The sequence below is a fragment of the Quercus robur genome, chromosome 5, assembly GCF_932294415.1.
Source record: "Quercus robur chromosome 5, dhQueRobu3.1, whole genome shotgun sequence".
Classification (NCBI taxonomy): domain Eukaryota; kingdom Viridiplantae; phylum Streptophyta; class Magnoliopsida; order Fagales; family Fagaceae; genus Quercus; species Quercus robur.
Genome location: NC_065538.1, coordinates 12,687,058 through 12,709,372, shown reverse-complemented (window position 1 = coordinate 12,709,372; position 22,315 = coordinate 12,687,058). Strand labels below are relative to the sequence as shown.

At 34.8% G+C, this 22,315-nt stretch overlaps 1 protein-coding gene across 3 annotated transcripts in view; it reads left to right on the top strand.

Moving 5' to 3' along the window:
* The first annotated feature begins 3,188 nt into the window (after nt 1-3,188).
* The window catches only part of LOC126725175 (uncharacterized), a 29,510-nt gene continuing 10,383 nt past the window's right edge, over nt 3,189-22,315 (top strand). For 2 of the 3 annotated variants that reach the window (XM_050429713.1, XM_050429712.1), the window contains exons 1-10: nt 3,189-3,466; nt 3,551-3,653; nt 3,753-3,834; nt 8,877-8,952; nt 13,147-13,232; nt 13,343-13,419; nt 14,170-14,232; nt 14,363-14,475; nt 17,534-17,613; nt 17,711-17,797. In XM_050429713.1, coding sequence (XP_050285670.1) covers nt 3,586-3,653; nt 3,753-3,834; nt 8,877-8,952; nt 13,147-13,232; nt 13,343-13,419; nt 14,170-14,232; nt 14,363-14,475; nt 17,534-17,613; nt 17,711-17,797 — 732 coding nt within the window. In that variant the 5' untranslated portion in view covers nt 3,189-3,466; nt 3,551-3,585. The remainder of the gene's footprint in view (nt 3,467-3,550; nt 3,654-3,752; nt 3,835-8,876; nt 8,953-13,146; nt 13,233-13,342; nt 13,420-14,169; nt 14,233-14,362; nt 14,476-17,533; nt 17,614-17,710; nt 17,798-22,315) is intronic. The other variant, XM_050429714.1, reaches the window with a different exon arrangement.

Below are 22,315 nucleotides of genomic sequence, written 5' to 3'. Positions count from 1 at the left end.
CGTATAAGTAGGAATAACTTGGATGACTGCTTTGATCAAGACTTCCTTACCCGCTTTAGATAGCATGTTACCCTTCTAGCCATACATCTTATTCCAAACTCTATCCTTTAGAAAAGAGAAAGTCTGATACTTAGCACAACCAATAAGTGTAGGGAGCCCCAAATAGGATTCAAAACAATCCACTTCTCTCACGCCAAGGGCAGCCTTAACCAATTCCCTTTGAAGAGGAGAAGTATTCTTGCTAAAGAAGACATAAGATTTCTCCATATTAATGCATTTTCTACAAACTTCCTCATAAAAGTAAGCAACTCATTTATAACACCAGTTTCATTTTGGGAAGCCCGACAAAATATCAAAGAATCATCAATAATAAGTTGGAGATAGTGGGAGCCCTTCAACAAATGGACACCCAACAAATGGGATTCTCCGACTTGGCCTTACTCTCGTAGGAGTTGTCTTATTATTTTATTTTTTTTATATTTCTACTAAAATTATTATCTATTACGGAGACTATTAATTTGGTGATTGTGGTCTTTAGTTAAATTCGTATTATATTTAACTTACTTTTACATGGTTTCCATTTTATTGCATCACTTCTCTTTCAATAAATTATTATTTGCTAAATTTATTTTTGTGTTTAAGAATTATACTCTGACATCATTACATGCAATTGTGCAATATATAATTTTATTTTAGATTAAAATGTTTTTTATTTGAAAGATTACCAAGCACATTTTTTTTTTTATGCTCGTTTATACTTCATTATTTTTTAAATTTCTTTGAATAACTCTTTATAGTCAATTTTTGTCAATTTAATGTATTTATTTATTTTAAATAATTATTAAATTGATTATGAGTCATTGTGATTTGACCTTGGTTTGAACCCGATCCAACTTCAAAAATTTTAAATCTCTCTATTTTACAGTTCTTTGAATGGTCTAGGTTTTAAAATCACACTACTACCTACTATTTCTTTGTGAATTGTCAATTTTTCATTTCTCCACATTGGGTAAAGGAGAGAGTGGGCAAGATACCAGTAGTCCAAAAACCCATTTACATAGTTAAAAACAAATCCTCTTTCCCTTTTCTTGATAACTAGTTTTGACGCATGTAAAAATAATTATAAAAAATTATTCATAACAAACAATATTGAATTCAATCATATTTTACTTTAATTAAATTCTAACTTTCTCCTTATCATTTAAAATTAGAAACAATAATTTATTAACAACAAAATTTCTTTAAAGAGCATTTTGTCAAGTGATTGCTAAAAGCAAAATCTAAAGTCTATAATTTACATTTTCAAATAGAGCATGCCATTATATCTCTAGTCCCTACCATGCTCCACCACAAATTGTTAAGCCACTGCATGCATTTAAAAAAATACACTTATATGTTATCTTTTAGTAAGAATAACCAAACTAAACAAGCAAAACTAATTTATTAGCAGTGGAAATGTAACACGCATGAGGAACCTAAAAAAAAAAAGAAAAAGAAAGATAGAGATATTTTTCCAATATTCATTCAAAACTTGCAATAAAACCATCTAAAAATAAAAAATAAATCTAATCTTATTGATTAAAGTACTCATACGTAATAGCAAACTAAAAGCTCCTTGTGATCTTTCTTTAAAGCTCAAAGCATATTAAAAATCTCAATTTTGATAGTTGGTGTAGCATACTGAATAATTTGGCCCTATTTTAGCTCATGGAATTCTAAAGTAAAAAAGGCTATAAATTGCTTACTACAAAGATAAGACAAAAAGTGATGACACTTCAATGAGTTCCAAAAGTTGTTAATTATCAAAGACAGCGCCTTGATAAAGAGGTTATACTTATACCCACCAGTAGATTTTATTAATTTTTTTTTGAGGTTTTAGATTTTATTAATTACCAGTAGCTGTATACAAATGCACATACACATTGATATCAGGCTGCAAAGGGGAAAAAAAATTAGAGTAAGAAAAAGGCTGCAAAGAAGCATTAATACATTGATATCACTTGAACTAACATATACAAATTCACAAAATAAGTCACTCAAATTTAATAAATTCAATAAATAGATTTGGATAAATTATTTGGACTAATATTATTTATATGTTCAATTTTCTGCAGTTAGCTTATAAACACAAAGCAGCACCTATCATGTGCAATGACCAAGTCTAACCATAGGAAGAATTAATGCAGCTAATAAATATTATTCAAACATAACAGTCCTAGACTCCCATCATATATATATATATATATATATAACATTAATTGGGTGGGGGGATAGGTCTAAGTTAACCTATCCCAGCATCTAAATCCTTTTATGAATAAAAGCATGCTTAATAAGCGAATATGCTGCTGACTATCTTAAACTGTGATTTACAATTATCTCATCCAGCAAACCTTAGCCAAAGAAAAAAAAGAAGATATTTACTATTATTCATAATCTCATCCAACGATCCTCCATAATTAATATAAATTTATTTGGAAGAAAGTTTAGTTACAAAATTAGTGGTAAGTTGTAACCTTAGACTACAATCTTGCTCAATAAAATAAATATTACAACATATTTTGAAAATCTAACTATTACATTGCATGTTCTTTATTCTTTTAATACACATAATAATAATAAGAGAGATGCTACGTCTACAACATTTTAACAACAAATCACAGGTGGTTAGTTGTTATTGGTTCAAATTTCAAATTAACGCTAAGATTACTTTTTTGCCCCAACAATAACAACTTGCCACTTAGAATTTGTTGTAAAAATGTTGTAAACATATCATTTCTCTAATAATAATAATAATAATAATAATAATAATAATAACAAATTTTGTGTCAATCAAATATTATTTACAATATGACCTATTACCTTATATTTTGTGCATAATTTTAAATTACAAAAATTTACAACTTAAACAATTTATTGATAACATAGCAATTTATCTTTAATTTTTTGAAAATTTTACAAGTTTAAAAGATATAAAAAGAATATATAATCCAATAATAAATTTGTCAAAATACTCATCTAACAAAATATATATATATATATATATATATATACATATATAATAACTAACAACCAATTTTATATTTATGATCCCTAAATATTTATTTCAATTGAGCGTGGGAAACTTATGGTATTGAATGCGTACTAATATCTTAATTAATTGAGCCAACAACGAATAAAGCAAAATTTGTACGTATCCGGTGCTAAAACCTCAAATAACCGCAAAAAAACCAAATATTGTTGGCTCTCTCTCTCTTCGATCTTTGCCCCTTTCTCTCTGCTATCTCTCACTCGCGTCGCGGTGTTCACCGTGGCCGGCGTTCGTGGTGGGTTTCGGCGTTCGTGAACTTTGAATAACCTGAACAACAAGACCTCTGCTCTAAAACCCCAAGCTAAGCTAAGCTAAGCTATTTTCTCTTTCTAACGTGGCACTGCTCTGTAATTCTTCAACCTTTCGAGGCCAATTAAGGTATGCTTCCCCAATCATTTTTCCCCTCAAAATTCTTTCTTACGATAATTTCTTTTAAATATATTTTGTTTTTGTGAGAATTAGATTGGCTTCGGCTTCGAATTCGAATTCAATAAAGTATGGCTCTATTCTTGAGTTGTGCTAACGGTAACCATCGGCCTACTTCGTCTTATGCCAATGGCTTGGTGTAAGTACCTTGTAGATTTTTACTCTTTTCAAAAATTATGTGCAAAACTGTTATATGCTTTATATATTTATTTATTTATTTATTTTTTTTAACCAATAGGTGTTGTGACATTTGTGGGAAAGTTCTCCATGAAGATTTGTACACTGACGAACCTTCGTTTGTTAAGGGTGCGGGAGGAGAGGTATGTAATCAATGTCACTGCTTTTTTTATATTAGTCTTGTATCTGTATGAAATGAGAAACTGTAATAGTGATTGTAAAGATTTGACATTTGATTGCTTATTGATAAAACAGTCAATAAAATTAGCTTCGGAGATTCAATACAGACTTATTGAACTTGGGAAAACTTTATTTATGTTTTTCCTGGCCATGATTTTGATAATGGGTGTGTTAGAAAAGGAGTTCTGGTTGCAAAACAGAGTTTTGGGTTTTAAAATGCTCTTTTAATCTCCCAAAATGCCTAACCAAATGGACCCAATAGATGCATTAATGCGTACCTTAGACCATGTCTTGTTCGTATGATACAAAACAATCTGAAACGATAAGTCTGCTGCGTTGGCCGATGGCTACTTTGAAACTTTTTTTTGGGGCTTGTATGTTAGTGAATGGGATTGCTACAGAATTGTTGGTCAGTAGGGTGTAAAGTGAGCTATCTGAGAGAGAATATTGAAGCTATATTGTTAGGTTGGTTTGATTTATCATCCTGGGCTCCTTATTGATTGAGAAAAAACTCCATTTTGTTGAGGTTGATGCTTGTTTCTTTGGTAGAAATTCCCGTATATATTGGTTTCAGTTATATGGTAGGAACACACTGTTGTGTACTTGAGTACTAATTGGCACATGTTGGTGTTGCTGCAAAGTGATTATTAGGACATTGGCTCAAGCACTATTTCTCCTGCCTACTTTGGGTAATTGGGTTTGGAGCAAGTGCATCAATTATGTGTTTTTCAGGGAAGCTTATTTTACAGATTTGGCTTGATTGTTACTTATATAAAAAAAAAAAGATTTGGCTTGATTGTTTCACCAAATTATATGCTCCAATGAATGATCTAAACTGCCAATGAGCTTTAGCTCATGGGTTCAAGATCCATTGGGTGCATATGTAACTTACCAATAAAAAAGAATGAAATAGGCCAGTAAGAGTTTGTTATTGCAGCTTACATACTTAAAATGACTGTCTTTTTATGGTGGTATGAGGTTACTCAGAGCTTGATGCTCTATTACTTAACAATTTGCCTTCATTTGATGCGTGTGAGTTTTTATTCTTGGGGAAAAAGAAAGTTTATATTGGAAGTATACAAAGCTAAAGCGAAGCAAAATATAAGAAAAGAGAATGAAAAGAAGATCCAAGCCTTAACGTTAATGGCAAAGACGCAAAGAGTATAGATCAAATTAGGTTGATTAAATAAATATTCAGACCTGGGATATCTGTTTTGAATAAGAATTTTGATGTGGCTTGTCTTGAAAATGCTTCTCATGTATAAGTATTTTAGGGCAAACACCTATTTTAGTTCTTGAAAATTATAAGAGTTTCATTTTGGCTCTTTAAGTCTATAAGATGTAATCAATCTCTTAAATAGTTCAAAGGGTTGTATTTAGGTTCTTTCATCCATCAAATGTGATGGAAAGGGTTGAAAAGATAATTTTGACTATGGATTACCCAACAATTGGTTTTAGTGGGTGACGTCAGTTGCCTGTAGGTTTTACTAGTTGGAGATGTGTCCACGGGGCTCTTCTTTAGAAAGATTCCATACGTAATAAAAAAAGGGTTGTATTTGTAGTTATGTACCCCATAGATTTTTATTAAGATTTTTTTTTTGACTGTGTTGTATTTTTTGAAATGGCCTTGTAATGGGTTGGAGAGATTCCTTTAGATTGATTTGGAGGAAAACTTTGTACAAAATTCTTTTGATGTAGGCAGATTTTAGATTCAGTCCTCATTGCTAATGAGTGCTTGTATAGTAGATTGAAGAGCTGTGTCCCAAGTGTGATATGCAAGTTGGATATAGAAAAAGCATGTGAATTGGATTCTCTATTTTGTCTTCTGGGCAGAATGGGTTTTGAGGAGAGATGGAGGAGAGGCTCGTGTCACTACTTTGTCACCTCTTTTGTTTCTTTTGGTCATGGAGGTATTGAGCTGGATTTTGAAGAAAACTGAGGAAAGTGGTTTACTATGTGGTTTTCATGTGGGATGCAATACTTCAGTAGGAGTGAGTATTTCACATATTCTTTTTGTTGATGACACTTTTATTTTGTGATGCTTCTAGGGAGCAATTACTTTACATTAGGTTGGCATTGAGATGCTTTGAAGCAGTTACTGGTTTGATTAATGTGGGGAAAAGTGAAAAATTGTTTCTATTGGGGAGGTGAGTGGTCTACCAATGAAATATTTGGGTATGCCTTTGGGTGCTCCGTTTAAGGCAACTTCTATTTGGAAGCCCATTATAGAGAAGATGGAGAGGAACCTTCCGGGTTGGAAGCGACTCTACTTATCAAAGGGAAGTAGACTCACTTTTTTGAATCTGTCAAGCCATTCAACGTACTATTTATCTTTATTCACCATCCCTAAATCAATGGCTGATAGGTTGGAAAAAATTCAAAGAAATTTCTTTTGAGGTGCTTTAGAGGAGGAGTTTAAATACTCCTTGGTGGCTACGGACAAGGTTTGTTCACCCATTGTGGTGGGTGGATTGGGGCTTAGGAGAGTTGTTCATTTTAATCAAGCATTGTTAGGGAAATGGTTATGGAGTTTTGGGAATTGATACATCTCATTTATGGAAGAGGGTTATTGCCACCAAGTATGGGGAGGATTACGGGGGGTGGAGTACTAAAGCTAGTAGGAGGGCGCATGGGTGTGGGTTATGGTGTTGTATAAGAGTAGGATGAGATAGATTCTCCCAACATATGGCATTTGTAGTTGGAGAAGGTAATCTTATTCTCATCTGGCATTATTGGTGGGCTGGGGATATTGCCCTTAAGCTTTTGTACCCTGATCTTTTTGTGTGTTTGGGTGATAAGGAAGCTTTTATCTTTGATGTTATGGTTCACCAGGTGGATTGGGTTTTTAGGAGTTGAAATTTGAGATTACATAGAGATTTTCATGATTGGAAACTAGAGGCAGTCTTCTCTTTTCTTGAGCACATTTATTCTCGATTTCCAAGGGGTGAGGGGATTGACAGGATGCATTGGTGCCTTAAAGGTAGTGGCCAGTTTGATAGCCTTTTTATCAGGTGATTCGGGCTGCTACTAAGTCTCCATTTCCATGGAAGGGTATTTGGTTCGTTAAGGTTCCTAAAAGGGTTCTGTTCTTTATGTGGATAGCGGCTTTAGGTCGGATCCTTACTTTGGATAATCTTATGAGAAAGGTTGCCTTTGGTGAATTGGTGTTGTATGTGTCGAAGTAATGGGGAGTCAGTTTATCATGTTTTACTGCATTGTGATGTTGCCCATGCTCTGTGGGGGATGTGTTTTTGATATTTGGGATTAATTGGGTTATGCTGGGGATTGCTGCGACTTTATTATTTTGTTGGAGGAACTGGTTTGGGAAGCATGGCTCTATAATATGGAATATGGTACTGGGTTGTTTGATGTGGACTGTGCGGAAGGAGTGGAATGGTCACCTATTTGAGGACAATGTAATTTCGTTGGACCAATTAAAATCGGTGTTTCAACACACTCTTTGGGCATGGTGTTGGGATTTTTCTGATTGTTCATCTGTTTTTGAGTTCCTTGCTTCACTTAGACCTGCCTTATAATATTTTTGTATTTTCTTTTGTTCCTTTGTGATCATCATCATGAAAAAGTTTATTTTTTTTCTCTGATTAATTGCACTACTTACCTATAAAAAAACATGTTATTTTTGAAATTTTTTTCAAATATTTATATGTTAGTAAACAGCCATTTGTAATAAAAAATTAGATTAGTGTGTGTGAGAATTTTGTATTCTAATTCTCCTAGGCATGATCATAAACCGTGAATGCGTTACCCTGTAATTGATTTTGGAGGGTGGGGTTAGTTGCTTGTAGGTTTACTGGCTAGAGGCAAGTCCAAAGGGCTTTTCTTTTAAAAGGTTCCCTATGTTACCAAAAAAAAAAGTATTTTGTACTCTGATGTCGTTGCTTTGTTTTTCTAATGCTTGTGATGAATTGAAATGTACATGCTTAGATTTTTCTTCTTAGACATCGTTAGTTTATTTTTAAGTGTATAGATAATACCTGGGATGCATGGACGTGGCGCTAGAGGAGCCGCACCCGCGTCCGACGCGGCGCGACAGGGACGCCGCTGACCGCGTGTCGGTGCCGCGTCCTGCCGAAACGCCGAAATTCAAAAAAAAAAAAGTGCAGAATCTTCTTCTCTTTCTCTCTCTGTCTTGTTTTCCTGCCTCTACTCAGTCTAGATGTTGCGTAAACTAGTTTAAGAAAACTAAAGAAGGGTTAAAAAAAGAAGAGGTATGAACTGGGAAGGGGAGTGACGGAAGAAACAAAGGTTAAGGTAGAAGACGAAAGAAGAATAAATATGTAGAAGTGATAGGCTGACTTGGTGTAGAGATTTTTTTTAAAAATGTGTGGTGTAGATTAAGCTTTGGAAAATGGAAGCCTTGGGGAAATAAAATAAAAAATAAAAAAAAGGTAAAGTTGATATTCTGATGAGACCGTGACTTGTTGGCACTGGAGTGGCAGGTGAATGGAGAGAATAAAAAAAAAAAGATTAATCTTGTGGGTTTTATTTAATTTATGAAAATTATGTTTTAGTTATTATCTACTATTACTCTTAAATTTGATATATGTGTAAATAATGTGAAAAAATATGCCTAGTAATATATTAAAAATATAAATAAAAATATTTTTATTAATTTTTTAATCGCCGAGTCCTGCCGCACCCGCACCCACCTTTTTCAAAAATTGCCGAGTCCCGCACCCGCACCCGCACCCGAGTCCCGAAACGCACCCGTGCTTCCTAGGATAATACTTAGTCAAAATATATATTTAGGTCAATGTCACCATCTTTCCTTTTAATATATATTTATTTTAATCTTTAGGCCTGAGTAAACTATCTTTTGTAATGAAATTTAGACCAATATTTATGGGATTTATAACTCTGATAGTTTGCAACTTTGCATTAATTTTCAAATGCTTCAAATAAATTGTAGTGTACATTGTGCTTTATTTTGCATTTTATGGCCACATGTTTTGATTTTTTAATAGTGGAACTCTTTTATCTGCAGAGCAAATTGTCAGGTAGCGTGGTAAGATCCATTCAAAGTGGCTATTCAGAATCATTTAGGAGGACTTTAGATAAAGGTATGTGATTGTGCTTTGTAACTGTTTACTTTTATGTATTACTAAGTTAGGTTGTCCTATTAGGAGTTTAAATTTCAATAATCAGTGTGTTAATGTTGTTCATAAAGAAAACTCATTTTAGTAAAGTTTGAAATGGTTTTATTTGTTTATTTGATAAGTAACTTTGAAATGGTTTGTAAATATTGTTTGATAATTAGAACTATTTTATTGAAAAATAGGAACTATCTCATGTAGTCTGGTGGATAAGATAGCCTAAAGAATTACAAAAGAAAAAAAGAGAGAATCAATGAAATCTACAAGAGAATGGATATCATTAGGTCCCCTAGGTTGCAAAATATGGGACTATTTAAACAATGTTTTCATGAAAGACCATTAATCGGAAGTTGGCCGGGTGGAAGAAGCTGTATTTGTCCAAAGGTGGTCATCTGACTCTTCTTAAGAGTTCGCTTTCTAGCCTTCCTACTTACTATTTATCTCTTTTTACCATCCCTTCGCATGTGGCTAAAAAGATTGAGAAGATTCAGAGGAATTTCCTGTGGGGGGGAAGATGCATTTGGTGGGGTGGGATAAGGTGTGTGCTCCTAAGGCTAATGGTGGTTTGGGGATAAGGATATTAACTACTTTTAATAGAGCCTTACTAGGAAAATGGTTATGGCGGTTTGGGGTAGAGGAGACTTGTTTTTGGAGGAGGGTTGTAGCTTTGAAGTTTGGGGAAGAGTGGGGGGGATGGTCTTCCAAGCTAGGTAGGGGTGTTCATGGTTGTGGTTTATGGAAAAGTATCCGAAAAGGTTGGGAGGTTTTTAGCAAGCATATCCGGTTTGAGGTAGGGGCGGGGAATAGAGTGAAGTTTTGGACAGATTAGTGGTGTGGGGATCTTCCACTCCATCTATCCTTCACGGTAGTGTATGGGATTGCCACTAATAGAGAGGCATCTGTGGCCTCTTCTCTCGAACGGTTGGGGACCGCGACTCGGAGAAGCTGGAAGGTTTTGTTACTTAGGGATCCAAATGATTGGGAGATGGGAGAGGTGGATGAATTCCTTCATACCTTGGGTTCTAATTTACCTCAATCTGAGCAAGGTGACCGTATGATTTGGAAATTGTCGAAGAAAGGGGATTTTAACATCCGCTCGTTCTACGATAGGCTTCGAAGTCCCTTGCCTATTTTCTTTCCTTGGAAAGGTATTTGGAAGGTTAAGGCTCCTACGCACGTCTCTTTCTTTGTTTGGATGGCAACTTGGGAGAAGATTCTTACAGGGGACATTCTGCGATGTAGAGGCTTTGATTTTGTTGATTGGTGCATTATGTGTCGTTGTAATGGGGAGATGGTGAATCATTTGCTTCTCCATTGTGAAAAAGCTTATAAGTTGTGGAGTTTGGTCTTTAGATCTTTTGGGATTTCTTGGGTTTTGTCAAGATTGGTTGCAGATACGCTTTTCGATTGGTGGAATTGGTTGGGAAAGCACTCTTCTAGCATCTGGAATCTAGCTTTGCTATGCCTAATGTGGTGTATTTGGAGGGAGCGAAATTGGCGAACTTTTGAGGACTGGGACAAATCCGATGACCAGTTGATTGCTTATTTTAGTGGCTCTCTCTTTGATTGGTCTAGGGCTTGGGGACTCACCTCTAGTGATTCTCTCCCTTTGTTTCTTTGTTCTCTCCTTTGTATTTAGTTCTTTGCTGTTTTCTGTTTGTTTTTGTGTTTTGTTTCTTTTTTCTGTTTGTTTCTTCCTCTGTAATCTTTACTCTGCCTTGTGTTTTCATGAGGTAGTTCTTGAATATACTTCTTTCTTATTTATCACCAAAAAAAAAAAAAAAAAAAAAAAAATGAAAGACCATTTTGTCAAGAGGCTTAGCTGAACTATTGAGTCATACAAATCTTCAAATGTACGATGATTTCTCATTCGCCATAGTGTCCACACCAAGCATAATGGGGCTAAATAACAAAAAAAGTGTTTGCCAAACCAATTGTTCCATCCAAATAAAGATTAACGGCATTTTGACACTATCCTCTTTTTGGCATTACCAAGTAGATGTTGTTTTCAGGGCAACATATTTTATCAATCGGATGCCATCACGTGTCTTGATTTTCAAAACTCCTATAGAATTATTGTCTCCTCCCTTGTCTTCAGAATTATTTCCTCTCACTCTTCGTGTGTGCTATATATGTTTCACATTCATCATCTCGAAGGTGGTTTGTTGGATCCTCGTGCTCTTAAGTATATATTTCTTGGCTATTTGGCCACAAAGGATATTGTCACCATTGTCATTCTTGTAAGTACTTCGAGTCCGGTGCTTACGTTTCTAGTTTGAACACTCCTCTTCAAGGGTAGGACATTAGTGAAGAAGAGCCCCATTTTGGTGTTCATGTGTTGCATATGATTACCCCTTCACCCTTCCACTGTTAATTATGTTGATCCGATGAGGCATGAAGAACCCCCCCAACAACCTCTTGTGGTGGAACAACATTAACAGTCTCAAGTGGTGATAGAGCTCTCCTTCTCACTAAGGATGTCACCTTGAAGTATTTCAAACACAGAATCTAAAGACCAATCTGCTGTCTACATGTCAGCTTACTTGGGGGTCAAGGTATTTTTAGACCTCTAGCTATATTCATACTCTTAGCCCTGAGAAGAATGATGATTAGATGCTCTTATTGCCCTTCACATGATCCATGGTAGAATATGCCATGAGTGGTCTATCCTTCTCTTCTCTCGTAGAGTTCTTAGATTTATGTACTTATTGTTGATTGCTAACCTTCCTTAGTACACACGGCCTGTGTACATGGAGGTCAGCCTGTATCCTTTTCATAGGTTTTTTAATAAAGTTCCTAATTACCTATATAAAGAAAAAGCTATGATTGAAGAAATGACAACTTTGAATAATTTTTTTTTAGGAATTAGTTCTCTTGCTTAAATGGAAAAAAGACAGCTGGCTGCAAGTGGGTTTTCATAGTTAAGCATAAGGCAGATGGGTCCATAGAGAGGTACTAGGCCAGATTGGTTGCAGAGGGATTCACTTAGACCTATGGGATTGACTATCAAGAGACTTGCCTCAATAGAGAACATGAATTTCATACGAGTAATCCCATCCCTAGCAACTAGTTTGAATTGGATTGTGAATTAGCTTGAGGTAAAAAAAATGCTTTTCTTCATGGTAATTTAGAAGAAGAGGTTTATATGGATGTTCTCTCAGGTTTCAGGAATTCCTTTACACAAGGGAAGGTATAGAGAATAAAAAAAAATTTGTATGTTTTGAAGCAATAGCTTAGAGCAAGGTTGAACAATTTTCTCGAGCTATGCAAGGACATGGATACAGATAGGCTCAGAGTGACCAAATTGGATTTATGAAGTACTCATCCTATTGTAAGTAGGCCTAAGCTGCCTTAATGGGTGGGGTCCATCTTGCTAGGTTTCTTTCTTTTTAAAACTGGGGGTAGAATGGAGACATGATTGGAACTCATGACCACCATTTTGAAACCATGATAAATTACCACTTGTCCTGTTGTCCAGAATGTTTATGTTGACAAGAAATGGTGATTTATAATCACTTAACTATTATTCTAACTATTTTAACTGTAACGTTTTAAAATTTAAGGTTTATTTGAAACCACCCAGATGTAAAAAATTTTAGGCAGTTGTTGAGAGAGAGAGAGAGAGAGAGAGCCACCGGTTAGTACAGCAGAACCCAGTGGTGCAGGGGCAGTAGTTACTGTGTCACAACACAGCGGGTTGTATCTGAAAGCACTCAGGCTTTCACTCATGAAGCTACTTGTCAATTTAATAATGTACCTTGATTGAAGCTGACACAGATTAGACTGTGGCTTAACATCGACATCGATTAAATTAAAGTTTTAGGGACCAAATAGAAACTACCCCCATAGTTGGATGGTTTGCCTTATTGTTTATTTTTTTGCAAAAACAATTGCCAATGTTCAAGTAAGAAATCTTCTTGGCCCCACAAGTTTCAAACTTTGGAAGTTTTACACGAATCCAGTAAAATGAATGAGGCAAAGAAAAATACAAGTCTGTCCTACCATATTCTTCACAAGATAATCAAGCCCTGATAATCTCATATACCATTTTCATGTTTTAGAAGTCATGCATACATAAAGATGGAATTAGATATAATAATTTCATTTCTAGTCCGGAATAGTAATTTCACTTCTAATCAGAAATAGTTATTTTTTTCATAGGGAGAGATATGATAGAAAGTATCGTTACAACATTTAATATAAGTGGTGGTGACTCTATAGTTAATCCAGCCTGTGCATTTTATCAGGTATGGTGTTTTTATTATTATTTTATTATATTTTTTTCTTTATTTTTCCTATGGTGTCCTCATCAGTTGAATACTATTTACAAACATCTGATTTAGGTATGACTTTGCAGATAGCTGTTGAACGGAATTTTACTAGGGGGCGTAAAACAGATCAAGTTGCAGCTGCTTGCCTTTATATTGCATGTCGGTAAGCAAATTTATATAGGATTCCTTAAAACTTGAAATTACAGTTATAGTTGGAAGACCTTATACTCTTTATTTTGTTGTACATTTAATTGGTCATCTTGTACTTGTTTGACAACCTATGAAGCACAAACACTTCATTTGGGGTGTTGTACCAGTTTTGTACCCTTTTCGGACACAGGATACGCCTAGGACACTTTTGTATGCGTGTGTCCCAGTTTTGTTTTTATTTTTATTTAAAAAAAAAATAAAATTGTATTTGTGGGACACAGGAACAAGAGGAATTGAATACACTTTCACAAAACAAAGAGAATATTCATGCTCTAATAGTAACAGTGCATTTGAACATTAATTAATATTCTTATTTTTGGTTTGTATTCTAATTTCTAGACATCCTTTAATAGTCACAAATTCACTTTATTACCCATTATTGCTCTTAAATCGATGTATATTTAACATTATATGAAAAATAAATGCTTAAGAGCCGAGTGGCTGACCTAATGTCCAAAATTGACATTGCTACCATTTAGTCATTTACTTGACTTGAGAAATAGTTTTGTACCTGGGAATACTAATGAATCAAACAGTAATGCTTTTAAATTTACTTATGGATTGTTTCATATTTCTTTTAATTTCATTTTGTGGCCTTGGATGGCAGGTTAATGTGCAGGTACCTGTGATAATATCTTCTGTTAATTGTTAGGCATTTATTAATGGGACTCAATAATTGAAATTAGCTTTTTATGTTTTGCAGTGTAGCTAAAGACCCAAAACCATTTCTTCTTATCGATTTTTCCGAGTATCTGTCCATAAATGTGTAAGAGAGAACCTACTTCAATATCAAATTTTAATTCTTTTATGTGCAACCTATATTAACATTAAACAGTATGATACACTGCCACTTTTTTTCTTGTACTATTGACATCTTCTTTTCTAAAATAATGCAGTTATGTGCTAGGTGCTGTATTTTTGCAGCTGTGCCAACTTCTAAGCCTTGGAGAGCATCCTACCATTATAAAACCTGTTGATCCTTCCCTTTATATTTCTAGATTTACAGAAAGTAAGGACCTAATGTTCATTGTTTATAATTATATTGCAAGAATTTGTTTTTGATAAGTCATTACAAGAATTTGTATTGCTGTCTTTGCTTTGTTTATTTATTCATTTGGCTGTGTTCTTTGAGTTAGAATTCACTGCTTTGTTTAGTTATTCTTTTGGCTGTGTTCTTTGAGTTAGAATTCACAAGTGTGTATTGCCTGCGTCCATTTCGCTTGCATTGCATATTTAAAGGCTTAGTAGACTGAGCATGATTATAGGGAATATGATAAAAGTAGAGGATCCATAGGCCCTGTTTGGGAATGTTTTCTAAAAATTGTTCTCAGAAAATCTTGTCTTTTAAGGATAGGAACCATTTTTTTTATTGGTTTTGTATGGGGTAAAAACCGAATAACCCTCTCGGGTTGGGCCCTTAACCAAAACAACTAATTTGTAGAGATGGGCTTAAAAGCTAACTTTAAAATAGTGAAAAGAAAATCAAAGTAAAAAGACTTAAAGGCTGGGAGATGTGAGAAATGAACAATACTCTTCTTTTATAAACTCTCCTTGGTCTGTTTGAGGAAGACTAATACACAAGGATAACCATAGTACAAAATAAAATTCAAGTGTTTACAATAATTTCTCTCTCTAGACTTAATCTTTTTCAGATCCCCTCACATAATGGGTCTTTTCCTATTTATAGGTTGGTTGCTTCCATATTAGCTGTCCACTTATAGGGCGGATGATTCTTCAGGTGGGACTCTTGTCCCATCTTCCCCCTCCCCTCCTTTTGAGGCTGAGATGTGAAGGTAATAGGCTGTTGGAGTACTGTTCAGGAGAGTCATTCAGCCACAAATGTGGCATGGCTAGTTTGTGCAGTGCATTTTATGTGGAGGAGATAGTTGCTTTATCAAGAAGCTTCCTCCAACCTTCATGTGGGTAAACCATTGTTCCTCTGCCAGATAATATCCTAGGTGTAGCCTGCTAGTCCTCACTCTTCAATTGTCTGTCTATGCTTTCAAGGTTGCCCTTCTCCTTGGCCCGGGTTCTTGATTCAACCTTCCTTGGGTGGGTCTTCTCAAAATACTAGAGGGTGGTCTGTTTTTGGACAAGTCCTCTCTAGGCTGAATCCTTTAGCTTTGGGCCAAAATGCTTGGTTTGAGCCCATTTCTCTTTCATTAATACACAATTGGGCCCTATTTGGTTTCAATCTAGGCCCAATCCTCTTTGATCTAACCTCCATCCCCGCAGGTTTTCTGTTTTCAAATGAAAAATATATCTGGGAAGTGATTAATAAAAACAATTTTTAGAAACAAAATTCAAAAATTTGTTTTTATGTACCCACCTGTCCCCCTCCTGTGACTCACCCCATAGACCCTTCCTCACCCGCCCATCCCAGCGACCAATCCTACAAATCTCCCCCCACCTCTGGAAAGCCAACCCCACCTCCCATCAACCCCTGCAAAACCTACCCTCCATCCCTATGAATCCCTACTGCGGTTGGCATCAGACAATGTGAAAGAGAGAGAGAGAGAGAGAGAACAAAACCATCCTTTTACTGTGCACTCAAGTGAATTGTTCACTAGTGTGGAAAATATTTGTTCTTGGGATCAAGTTTCTGAAAATATCTTTTAGATTTTTTCCAAAAATTGTTTTAAGAATATGCCAAAAATGTTTTTGTTCAGCGAGCCAGTTTTCTGTTTTTGGAAACAAATTTCCAAACAGATGTATGAATTCTCTGCCTGGTAAAAAAATGGATTTCATATAATTGATACTTCAATCTTTTATTTAATTATTTTATGTTTGAAAATCTGCACGTTTAACCTTCTGGGTTGATGCAACTTTGTTTTCTTCTATCTTTTTTAAAGAGCAAACTCGATTATTGAATTTTAGAATTATGAACGTTGAATATACCAAGAGTGTAGAAATGATGAAAGAAGAGTACACAGCTCCATATGTTACCCTTGAATTTAAAAGAAAGAAACATACACAACAAATACATCTGACATGAATGAATATTAGCAAATGCAAAAAAAAAAAAGATACTTAATTAGAGGAGTCATGCCATATGGTATTGCACATCATCGTTCCTAAGAGTGGTGCTACGTTCAATGTAGTACAACAAATTCTAGTTCATTTGAGAACAGTGAGGAACCAGCAATTTTGTTGAAAGCGTTGTGGCCATGATATTTGATTCATTCTACTACATTCGTCCCAAATTTTTTGTCATGTTTAGAAAATCCAACTCTTTAATTAGAGGTGTAATGCAATATGGTATTGCACATCATCGTTCCTAAGAGTGGTGCTAAGTTCAATGTAGTACAACAAATTCTAGTTCATTTTAGAACAGTGAGGAACCAGCAATTTTGTTGAAAGTGCTGTGGCCATGATATTTATTTCATTCTACTACATTTGTCCCAAATTTTGTGTCATGTTTAGAAAATCCAACTCTTTAAGGGACTATCATTTAATGCATTGTCTGTTACTCAAAAAGATATAAGTTTTCAAAACTACCCTTATTAATTTAAATTCTAGAGAAGAATGGCATTGACTTTTTAAATAAAGTAATGGGTAAGATATTTATTGATATTTCAAAGAGGACTACATTTTGGGACATCCCAAAATGGAATAGAGGACCAATAATTTGGGACGGAGGGAGTACTTGATTAAAAAAAAAAAAAAAAAGAGATGGGTCTTTCCTCTCCATAAACAGGGAGAGGAGGGTGGGATCATGGGTCCTTTCATGGGTTTGTGAGTTGTATTTGTGAATCAAAATAAGCAAAGTATATATTTCTCTCTCTCTCTCTCTCTCTCTCTCTCTCTCCCCATAAGGATAAAAAAGAGAGATAGGGTGCTTTTAAATAGAAATAAATAATTGTTCTGACGGAATTATACGAATATCAGTTGGCTGCCAGAATTCTCTAATACTCGTGTGATAAATTAAAAAAAAAAAAAATTCTGTTGATGAGTCACTTGCGGAAAGATGGAAACAGAAATTGGAGGATATTGAGAAATGGACATTATAATGAATGGTTGGAGTTGATGAAGCTATTAACTGATGTAGCATGTTTTTTTCCTTGTAGAATTATTAAAGCAAAGAAATATGAAGGTGTCTCAAACTGCATTATACCTCATTGCCAGAATGAAAAGAGACTGGATGCAGGTAATATATATATATTAATTACCGGGAAACTTACTTTATCTTTATATCATTTACTTCAACAATAAAAAAAAAAAAAAAAACTTTATATCATTTACAGACTGGCAGAAAACCTAGTGGGCTCTGTGGTGCAGCATTATATATCTCTGCTCTTTCACATGGGTACAGCTTTTCGAAGACTGACATTGTGAGTCCAACCTACCTACTCCTACTTCTGTAATTTGCTCTCTTGTGTGCAAATTGATGCATTGTTAGTTAGAGATCTAGTTTTGCTTGCATGAGTGTATTGTAATCAAATTTTAATTAGAGTTTTATTCTTTTGTAACTGACATTTATACAAAAGAGAGGTGATAACATAAGATCAATTTGGGTGTAATGGGACTTGGGTTTATAAGTGTGTGGTAGCCTCCATGGATCTGTCATGGAAATAAAATGCTTAGGGTTAATTCATTTGTTAACCATAGTACACATGTATCATTTATAGTATTAATGATTAAATACAAAATGGCTAAAGTTCCCTCACTACTAATACAATATTACTTGTAACACTTTCCTTCAAGTTGGAACATATAAATCATATAGTCTTGGCTTGTTACATAATTTTTATTTTTTTGATAAGTAATAAAGATTTATTGATATAAAAAAAAAAAAAAAGAGAAACCTAAGTACACAGGGTGTATTCAGGGGTGTACATATCAAATACTAAAATTACATGAATCAAGTAAATCCAAACTTGAAGAAAAAGGTTGGTTTCTCCACATTGAGAACCAGTCCAACAAGGTTCTGAAAATGGAAACTTGAGATCAGGCATAGAAAGCTCGTTGTCTTCAAAATACCTACTATTTCTTTCCTTCCAAATACACCACACCAAACAATGAGGAACAACAATCCATATATCTCCATTACGATGGCGACCAAATCGACCTTGCCAGCAAGCAAGAAGCTCAACACAGAGATTGGTATAACCCAACAAACTCCAAATAAACCAAAAACCATATCCCACAACTCCAAAGCAACCGAACAATGAAGGAATAGATGGTCAACAGTTTCACTGCTACACTTGCACATATAACACCAATCCAAAATGCATACCTTTCTTTTCCTTAGATGGTCAATTGTCAATTGTCAACAATTTCACTATTACACTTGCACATATAACACCAATCCAAATGGCATACCTTTCTTTTCCTTAGATTGTCAATTTGGGATGTATGTTTTCTTAGAGATTTTAATGATTGGGAGATGGATGAAGGGCTGCATTTTATTCGTATATTGGGAGCCAATACTCCTCCTATGGATGTTGGAGATCGGATGAGATGGAAATTGAAGCTTAATGGGGTTTTTGATATCCGATCATATTATAACAAATTAAGGGATTCTCCCTCAATTGTCTTTCCTTGGAAAGCTATTTGGAGAGCAAAGGCCCCTAGGCAAGTTTCTTTTTTTGTTTGGTGTGTAGCTTGGAATAAGATCCTAACAGGTGATAACTTGAGATTAAGGAGATTAAATTTTGTGGATTGGTGCATTATGTGTCGCCATTGACTTTTGAGGATTTGGATAGTTCCAGTGATCAGATGCTTGCTTCTTTTAGTGGAACTCTTTTTGTGGAACTCTTTTTGATTGGTTTCGGGTGTGGGGACTCACATCTAGTGATTCCCTCCCTTCTTTTCTTAGCTTCCTTTCTCTTTTGTAATTCTTCTGTTGTTTGGGTTTCTTTTATGTTTTTCTCTGTTTTCCTCTTCTTGTATTTTCTAGGTTTGATCTATGTTCTTCATGCATAGAGTAGCCTTTCGTATATATATCATTCTTACTTATAAAAAAAAAGAAAAAAAATTTCCCCAAGGCAGCAGTCCATACAAAGAAAGCCACTTTAGAAGGAATCTTCTGCTTTCAAATGCTATTCCAAGGGAAAAACTGCTCACTACGGCCAACTAGAAGATGGTAGTACGCACTAACCATAAACCCCTTACTCTTACAAGGTAGCCAACATCTCTTATCTTCCCCAATCCCGGCTTGTTACATAATAAATCTAAACCAGCCTTGCACGGTGGTTTTGTGAACATATCAGTAGCTTGGATCCCTATAGAGACATGCAAAGTAGCAACTACACTTTTTCACACTTGCTTGAACAAGATGACAATCCAACTCTATATGTTTGCTTCACTCATGGAACGCTATGTTGGAAGGGGAAGTAGATTCTCTTGCCTAGACAAGGATGCCCTATGATGCTTACTTAACTGACAAGCATTAGATGGCAAGGTCTCAATTTGATGACAGGATGGTGTACTAATGACTTCAAAGTTTTAAGAGAATGATGATCAAGATGATATCGATAGTGAAAGGGAGAATCCAATGAATCAACAGTTTGATTTTCACCCCCTGACAATGAAAACATTTGTGAGTGGGTCCCTCTCATCTACCTTGGCCTCCCTGGTGATCACAGCCTCTATTACCTTGACCTCCAGTCTTTGTTTTAAGTGTTAACATGACTTGTAGCTGTGGCAATCAAAGCAGACCAATCAGAAGAATAAGTAATGATATCTGTGCTAGACAGTGTTGGTAAAAGTGTCAAGTGCACTTAAGTGCACAAGCCTCTTGGAGCCTAGGCGCAAAGCTCTAGTGCACGCCTGACTACAGTGAAGTGCTCATTTTTCAAATATAATAATATTATAATTTCTAATAAAATTTACATAACATATAATAAATTAAAGGTAATAAACTCAAAATAGTAATTTATTTTGCTTATTAGCTAAAGTAGATATTGCAATTGCACAATTTGTAAGTTCAAATTTTATAGAATTTATATCAATTTCTTAAAATTTTTATATAGTAAAATTGAAAAAAATTGTTAATGGACAACTATATGATAATAATCTTGCTTATTTTTTATTTTATTTTATTTTAAATGGGTTATGGAGAGATTTGCTGTTGCAAGTGTTTTGGTGCTTGATAATTTTTGAATTTTTATTCTAAATTTATTAGTTATTTTTTAACTAACCATGATTAAATTTTTGTAAAGAGATTCTTATAAAAATTTAGAATATTTCATTACTAATATAAACAAAACAGAGAAGAGTGTTAATTTCTTCAAACCTCAAGAGAGGAAAGTGTTTTTTTTCCCTTTAGGTTTGGGGTGGAGTGTCATTCCCCCAAACCTCAAGGGAGGGGAATGTAATTACCCCACAATACAATATTGCTCATAACAATTACTACAACTGCTACTGCTACTACTTGAGTTGAATTAAGTTGATCAGAGGTTTTATAAGAGTGCTTTTTTTTTTTTTTTTTTTTTGATAGGTAAGAAAAAAGTATATTAAAAAAACTGCTAGATGCAAATTAGCACCAGCATATCAAAAGTACAAAAAAGATGGAAAAGCAAAAACATAAAAAGGCATTAATTACAAAGAAGAAGAGAGCTAAGGAATAGAGGAAGAGAGTCACTAGATGTGAGTCCCTAAGCCCTAGCCCTAGCCCAATCAAAAAGGGAACTAGAAAAGAGAGCAAGCAGTTGGTCCTCAGATCTATCCAAATCCTCAAACGCCCGTCAATTGCGTTCCCTCCAAATACACCACATTAAACACAACGGAACTAAGTTCTAAATGTAAGATGAATGCTTCCCCAACCAATTCCACCAACTAAATAGAAAATCTGATACAGTACGTGAGGGAACCCATGAAATCCCAAAAATCCTAAAGACAAAGCACCATAGCCGATAAGTCTTTTCACAATGTAACAACAAATGATCCATTGTCTCACCACAGCAGCAACACATAATGCACCAGTTAACGAAGTTAAAGCCCCTAAGCCGCAAGTTATCTCCCGTTATGATCCTATCCCATGCGGCTGCCAAACAAAGAAAGAGACATGTCGGGGTGCCTTAACCTTCCAAATGTCTTTCCATGGAAAACCAACGGAAGAAGAGTCATGAAACTTATGATAATATGAGCAGATAGTAAAATCCCCATTTTTTGTCAACGGAAGAAAGAGTTTGTTTCTTTTGTGACTGATAGTTTTACTTGATGTTTTATATTCAAAAGAGAACAGAGAACAAAAGACCAAATTGGGTGCAATGGGACTTAGGTTTATACTGGTGAAGTAGCCATCAGTATTGTTACTAAATTTTCTGTTAGCAAGTAAGCCAAATGCTAAACCATGTAAACTGTTTGTCAGCACTATAAGTGATCTTTCTGCATAATTCAAATCCAAGTGTTTAGATTTTTGGGTTTCTTTTCTGTAAGTCCACCCATCTTTGATTTGTATGATGCTATTCCTAGCAAGAATTTCCATGATATACGCTTAGGACATCCATTGTTGTCCAAACTTCTTTTCCACTATGTTTAAATATTTTCTTTTAAAGGTATTTTAGGAAATTTGACTAGAATATGATTTTATTTCACATTCTTATCATGTTTTACTAAATTGTGAAATATAGATTCAAGGTTGTATTCGTATGTTATCACTAAACAAATAAATAAGAATTGTTTACTATCTCTACATCTTGTATTCCCGGCAATGCTCATTCTTATGCCTATGTAATCATCTTTCTGGTGTACCAAATGTGCCTAACAATTTGTAATGTATGTGATAATAACATCACTAAGGTACACTTTTAACCATGTCATATGTCTAGATTTTTGTGATAACCATTTCACTATCTATGTTATATTGTAAATTCTTAAACATTGTTAAGCTACATTGCCTTACC